Source organism: Chiloscyllium plagiosum, chromosome 2 (assembly GCF_004010195.1).
Source record: "Chiloscyllium plagiosum isolate BGI_BamShark_2017 chromosome 2, ASM401019v2, whole genome shotgun sequence".
NCBI classification, from domain to species: Eukaryota; Metazoa; Chordata; class Chondrichthyes; order Orectolobiformes; family Hemiscylliidae; genus Chiloscyllium; species Chiloscyllium plagiosum.
Genome location: NC_057711.1, coordinates 48,262,819 through 48,269,566, shown reverse-complemented (window position 1 = coordinate 48,269,566; position 6,748 = coordinate 48,262,819). Strand labels below are relative to the sequence as shown.

At 43.1% G+C, this 6,748-nt stretch overlaps 1 protein-coding gene across 4 annotated transcripts in view; it reads left to right on the top strand.

Moving 5' to 3' along the window:
- The first annotated feature begins 417 nt into the window (after nucleotides 1–417).
- The window catches only part of LOC122559540 (arrestin domain-containing protein 3-like), a 78,761-nt gene continuing 72,430 nt past the window's right edge, over nucleotides 418–6,748 (top strand). For 2 of the 4 annotated variants that reach the window (XM_043709203.1, XM_043709212.1), the window contains exon 1: nucleotides 418–894. In XM_043709203.1, coding sequence (XP_043565138.1) covers nucleotides 627–894 — 268 coding nt within the window. In that variant the 5' untranslated portion in view covers nucleotides 418–626. The remainder of the gene's footprint in view (nucleotides 895–6,748) is intronic. The other 2 variants (XM_043709177.1, XM_043709166.1) reach the window with 1 other exon arrangement.

Genomic DNA, 6,748 nt, shown 5'->3' with positions numbered 1-6,748 from the left:
AATAAATTTAATCATATCAAATCAGGGATACCAGGGTCGACAATGTTAATTGTTTCTCTCTCCACAGATGCTGCTACACAAGCTGAGTTTCTCCAGCGCCGTTGCTTTTTTCAGTTCACTCGTTACTGTTTTTAATCTTTTTAGGACATGCAGGCTGCATTTAACTAGAATTACCATGTTAATATATGATGCATGTTAATATATGATGCATGCAGGAAAAGCATTGGCTCTCACTTAAAACAGAACAAATTTACAACTACATGGGGAACAATGTAATATCACCGCCTCCCACTGTCCACCGCAAAAAGTAAGGAAGGCCGTCGTAAAACTGAAGAGCATGAAAATATACCCATGTCCTGTCAGTGAATCTGGACTGAATTGACAGTAAGTGCGTGTGTATTATCTGAAACCACACAACAGCTCTGTCATGCCAAAAAGGCGGAAGCAGACTGAGCTCACTGCCCTGGCACTGTGGAGCTGCTCATTATATAAAACACTGAACAGGGAAGGGCGGTGTGTTTACCGATCGGTACAAGAAGGGGCATTCCCAATCCCGCTTCAGACTGCACCCAATTGGCAGGGGAATGGTCTCACTTTAAAATCTCTCCACCTCGGGGCCCGCAGCAATGGGGAAAGTGACGAGTTTTACAATACTCTACGACCGCGCCGTGGACAACAACATCCCGACCTACAGCTGCGGGGAATGGGTCTCTGGGCGGATCATTGTCGAGCTCAACGCTGAGATCGAGGTGAAAGCTCTTAAAATTCACGCCAAAGGACAGGCGTATGTCCACTGGACTGAGAGGCACAGATCTGGTTCCAATTCGAATACCACTCGGCACTACACTCAGCAGATCAGATACTTCAAGCACAAGTACCTGCTGATCGGCGTCGGTAAGTGTGGTCTCGCATTGTAAAGAGTTTGTGAACATCTGTCATCAAAAATACCTCCTTTTTGGGAGATTGCTGTAGATCCTCCAGCAAGGGCTGGTGACGAGTGTGGGAAATGTATATACATACATAAATATACAAATCTTAATAGGTTTTCAGAAGTGCTGAAAATTCTGAGTATTTTAATAATGTTACAAATATTCTGTGTTCTCAGCATTTTGTATTTTTATTTCTGATTTCCAGCATCCACAGTTTTATTCACTTTTACTGAACATTTACTTTGCAAACCTATAACTAGATACAAAGTTGGCTTTATGGTAGGAGGCAAGGTGGTAGTGAAGGGTGGTTTTTCGGATTGGAGGCCTGTGACCAGCAGTGTTGCTCAGGTACTGGGTCCACATCTGTTTATCATTTATATAAGTAACTTAGATGAAAATGTAGGAGGCATGGTTAGTAAGTTTGCAGATAACACCAAAATTGATGGTATAGTGGACAGTGAACGTCCACCCTTTCCAAGCCATGTATTATCTTGTAAGTTTCTATTAGATCTCCCCTTAATCTTCTAAACTCCAAAGGATCCTGGGATTGCATTCATTGGAGTTTAGAAGATTAAGGGGAGATCTAATAGAAATGTATTATCTTGTAAGTTTCTATTAGATCTCCCCTTAATCTTCTAAACTCCAAAGGATCCTGGGATTGCATTCATTGGAGTTTAGAAGATTAAGGGGAGATCTAATAGAAACTTACAAGATAATACATGGCTTGGAAAGGGTGGATGCTAGGAAATTGTTTCCGTTAGGCGAGGAGACTAGGATCCGTGGACACGGCTTTAGAATTAGAGAGGGTAAATTCAGAACAGAAATGCGGAGACATTTCTTCAGCCAGAGAGTGGTGGGCCTGGGGAATTCATTGCCGCGGAGTGCAGTGGAGGTCAGGACACTAAATGTCTTCAAGGCGGAGATTGATAAATTCTTGGTGTTACAAGGGCTACGAGGAGAATGCGGGTAAGTGGAGTTGAAATGTCCATCAGCCATGATTGAATGGCGGAGTGGACTCATTGGGCCGAATGGCCTTACTTCCACTCCTATGTCTTATAGTCTTAGGTTATGGAGTCTTACAGCACAGAAACAGTCCTTTCGGTCCAACCAATTCATGCTGAACATAATCCAAAACTAAACTAGTCCAACCAGTTTGACCATGGCCCATATCCCTCCAAGTCTTTCCTATTCATATAATTATCTAACTGTGCCCGCATCCACCATTTCTTCAGGAAATCCATTCCATGCGTGATCCACCCTCTGTGTAAAACAATTGCCCCTCAAGTCTTTTATAAATCTCTCACCTTAAAAATATTGCCCCTCGTCTTAATCTCCCAGCCTAAAATTAACCCTATCTATGCCTTTCATGATTTTATAAAACACAATAAGGTCACCTCTCAACCTCCCACGCTCCAGTGAAAAAAGTCCCAGCTTATCCAGCCTTTTGTTATAGCTCAAACTTTCCATATCCAGTAAATCTCTTCTGATTCCTCTTTAGTTTAATAATATCCTTCCTAATACGTGATGACCAGAAATGGACACTGTACAGAGAACATAGAACTGTTCAGCACAGGAATAGACCCTTTGGCCCATGATGTTGTGCCAAACATGACGCCAAATAAAACTATGCCCTTAGTCCATATCCCTCAATTCTTTGCCTGTCCATGTGCTTATCTAAAACTCCCTGAAATGGCTATCATATCTGTCTCCCACTGCCACTCCTGGTCGCAAGTGGTGGAGGTTCCTACCATTTTGTAAAATAATTGTCCCTCACATCTCCTTTGAGATTTCCCCCTTTCATCTTAAATGCATACCTCCTAGCTTTAGATGTCTCAACTCTGAAGAAAAGGATTCTGACTATCAACCATATCTGTGCATCTCATAATTTTATAGATTGCTATAATTTCTCCCCTCACCCTCCACTCCAGAGAAAAAGAGTTTTTCTCGCCTCTCCTTAAAGCTGATACCCTCTAATCCAGGGCAGCAGCCTTGTAAATGTCTTCTGCACCCTCTCCAAAACCTCCACATCCTTCCTGTAATGATGACCAGAATTGAATGCAATACTAAGTGTGGCTTAATCAAAGTCTTATAAAACTGTAACATGATATCCTGACTCTTGTACTCAGTTCCCTGACCAATAAAGACAAGCATGCCATTACACTTGAGGGGTCACTTTCAGAGAGCTATGGGTGTGAAGCCCAACATTCCTCTGCACCTTATTGCTGTTCAGTGTCCTGCCATCAACTGTATAGTTTTCCTTAACATTTGATATCCCTACATGCAGCACCTCGCATTTATTCGGATTCAACACCATCTGCCAATTCCCGCCCATATCTGCAACATACATAAGTATATCAATGCCAGGTATCAAAGGTATCCTTTGACAACCTTCTATACTATCCAAAATTCCACTCACCTTTATATTGTCTGCAAACTTACTAGCCCACCCATCTACAATTACATCTAAGACATTCATATATATCACAAACAGCAGAGATCCCAACACAGATCCCTGTGGAACACCACTAGTCACGACTTCCAACCAGAATAACAATCTTCCACCATTACCCTCTGCCTTCTGAATGCAGCCAAGTCACCATGGACCTCCTGCATCTTAATCTTCTGGATGTGCTTACCATGAGGGACTCGTCGAAAGCCTTTCTAAAATCCATGTAGACATCATCTTCTACAATACCCTCATTGATCACCTTTGTCACCTCAGGAAATTCAATCAAGTCAGCAAGACATGACCTGCCCTGCACAAAGCTGTGCTGACTGTTACCAATTAGGCCATGCTTTTCCAAATGTGCGTAAATCTTATCCCTGAGAGTTCTTTCCAAATGCTTACCAACCACTATGAGACTCACCCCTATTCCCCACCTTGAACAGAGGAACAACATTAGCTACTAATAAATCCTCCGGGACCTCTCCAGTGGCTAACGAGGTTAGAAATATCTTGGTCAAGTCCCCAGCAATCTTCTCTCTTGCCTCTCTCAACCTGGGATAGATACCATCAGACCCTGGGGACTTATCCACCTTAATGCTCTTCAAGAGTCCCAACACCCCTTCTTTCTTGATCACAAAATGTCCTAGCATATTAGCATGCTCCACATAAATCTCACTCTCCTCCATAGCCTTCTCCTGGGTGAAGGGTCTGATTCCATGCTGTACGACTCTTAGGACTCTATAAATGTGAAACAGATTCTTGTGATCTTATTTACAACCAATTAGACCAGCTCTAATTTGTCACATGGAAAGGCTCCGGCTACATTCTCTTGTCACTAACTAAGGCTGAGAATTCCAGAAGGAATTCCATGCGGTTTAATCATTTTATTGCCACTCTACACTTTGCAAATATTACAAGTACACCGTGCTCACCAGCAGTTGTAACAATCCCCTCGTTCCTTTGTGAAACTGTTATGTTGAACCCAGGTGGACAAAGTTAATAGTCATCCAACACCAGGTTATAGTTCAACAGGTTTATTTGGAAGTACTAACTAGTTGGTCTATAACCTGGTGTTGTGTGATTTTTAACTCTGTGAAAATGACAATAACTTCTGACATTCACAATTAAACAGGGGAATTCAGAAGCTGCTGTCACTAAATTCTTTCTCCCACAGGGTGCATTGTGTCATCTGCCCAAGTAGAGACTGAGAATTCACATGACTGCAAATTACTTGTAATTTTAAACCTTAATGTGACAGTCCGTGTAATTCAGAGTTGGAATTTATTGAATAGATGTTTAACTGTGTAACAAATTAGGAAAAAATGTGTTTATGGAATTAGAAATTTCTCTATTATGCTCAAAAACATTACACAAGCTTTTGATTATTATAGTATTTCAACTTTTATCTTAAATTCATGTGTGTGGACAAATTTAGAAAGCAGATGATAATCTATAGTTGGCCTGGAACTAGGGGGACCTGTTTAAAAATTTAAGGATCACACTTAAAATCTTTTCTCTGAGCAAGTTGAGTGACTTTGTAACTCTGACTCAGAAGACAGTGGTGTCTTCAAACAATTTTAAGGGAGAGGTAGACAGATTCTTATTAGGCAGAGGAATCAGGGAGTAGCTGGGACTGCAGAATTTGAAATGCAAACAGATTAGCAATAATCTTATTGAATGGTGGAGCAGACTTGAGGGATCTCAAGGGATTTCTGTTTTGTATTTTCATCTGTTTTCTGTGACTGTTCTCCAGCACGATTGGCAGCTTATTCTGTTTGATGATCTCATGGTTGTAGTCCAGACATCTTCTGTTGCCAGCGACAGAATAAAATGGGAAATCCATTCAACAAATATTGCTAAGACTTTGTGTTTTGTTTCAGTTCAAAAGTGTGTGCTATCAATTCAATGTTGGCCACCAAATGCAACCTGATGCATTTGCTGAAAATATTTGAGCAATTCAATACTTCTGTTCATGTTATTTTTGCCAGTATCTGCTATCTTTAGTGAGATAGACTCATGTATCTGCCATATAGAAAATTAAGTTGTTATACTCACCTTGTACCATGAGCCAAACTCCCTTTCAGATCCTTTTGTTTTAACATTATTGCAGCCCCCGCGCTCTCTCTCTCGTCTGTACCCCGAACTCTCCCGCTTCTTCAGCTTCATGTCTGGACACATTTTCCATCTGCCTTGCTTAAAATCGACTGCCTACAATTAGATTACCTACAGTATGGAAACAGGCACTTCGGTGAAACAAATCCACACTGATTCTCCGAAGAGTAACCCACCCAGACCCATTATCCTACCCTACGTTTACACCTGACTAATGCACCTAACACTATGGGCAATTTAGCATGGCCAATTCAGCCAACCTGCACATCTTTGGATTGTGGGAGGAAACCAGAGCACCCGGAGGAAACCCATCCAGACATGGGGGAGAATGTGCAAACTCCACACAGTCTCCTGAGGCACAGTGGGTGGCATGGTGGCACAGTGGTTAGCACTGCTGCCTCACAGCGCCAGAGACCTGGCTTCAATTCCCACCTCAGGTGACTCTCTGTGTGGAGTTTGCACGTTCTCCCCGTGTCTGCGTGGGTTTCCTCCGGGTGCTCCGGTTTCCTCCCACAGTCCAAAAATATGCAGGTTAGGTGAATTGGCCAAGTTAAATTGCCCGTAGTGTTAGGTGAAGGGGTAAATGTAGGGGAATGGGTCTGGGTGGGTTGCGCTTCGGTGGGTTGGTGTGGACTTGTTGGGCAGAAGGGCCTGTTTCCACACTGTAAGTAATCTAATCTAATCTAAAGGAATTGAATCAGGGTCCCAAGGACCAATCTACAAAGCTAAATGTAATAGACCTGCTTGAATGGTCAGGGACTGGGTTGGTGCACGGCACGTGAGAGGGTATGGGGGAATTCACCAATTGAGAGATGGCTGGTTTGTGGTGGTATGTCAGGAAGCATACCCACTGCTGAGAGAGCAATTATATTGCTAGCCCTTGCCATCAAGTTGTAGTAGCAGGGATTTTCTTTTCCCCTGGGTTGCTACCAGCTATGTCCAGGAGATATCTAGAACAGTTCACACAATTTAGGATGGTTAGCTGTTTGGAAACTCCTGAGGAGAAAGTGAGGACTGCAGATGCTGGAGACCAGAGTTGAAAAATGTCTTGCTGGAAAAACACAGCAGGCCAGGCAGCATCCGAGGAGCAGGAGAATCGACGTTTCAGGCATAATCCCTTCTTCAGGAATGAGGCTGGTGTGCCAAGCGGGCTGAGATAAAAGGTAGGGGGGAGGGGCGCTGGGAATGCGATAGGTGGAAGGAGGTGAGGGTGAGGGTGATAGGCTGGAGAGGGGGTGGGGGCGGAGAGGTCGGGAAGAAG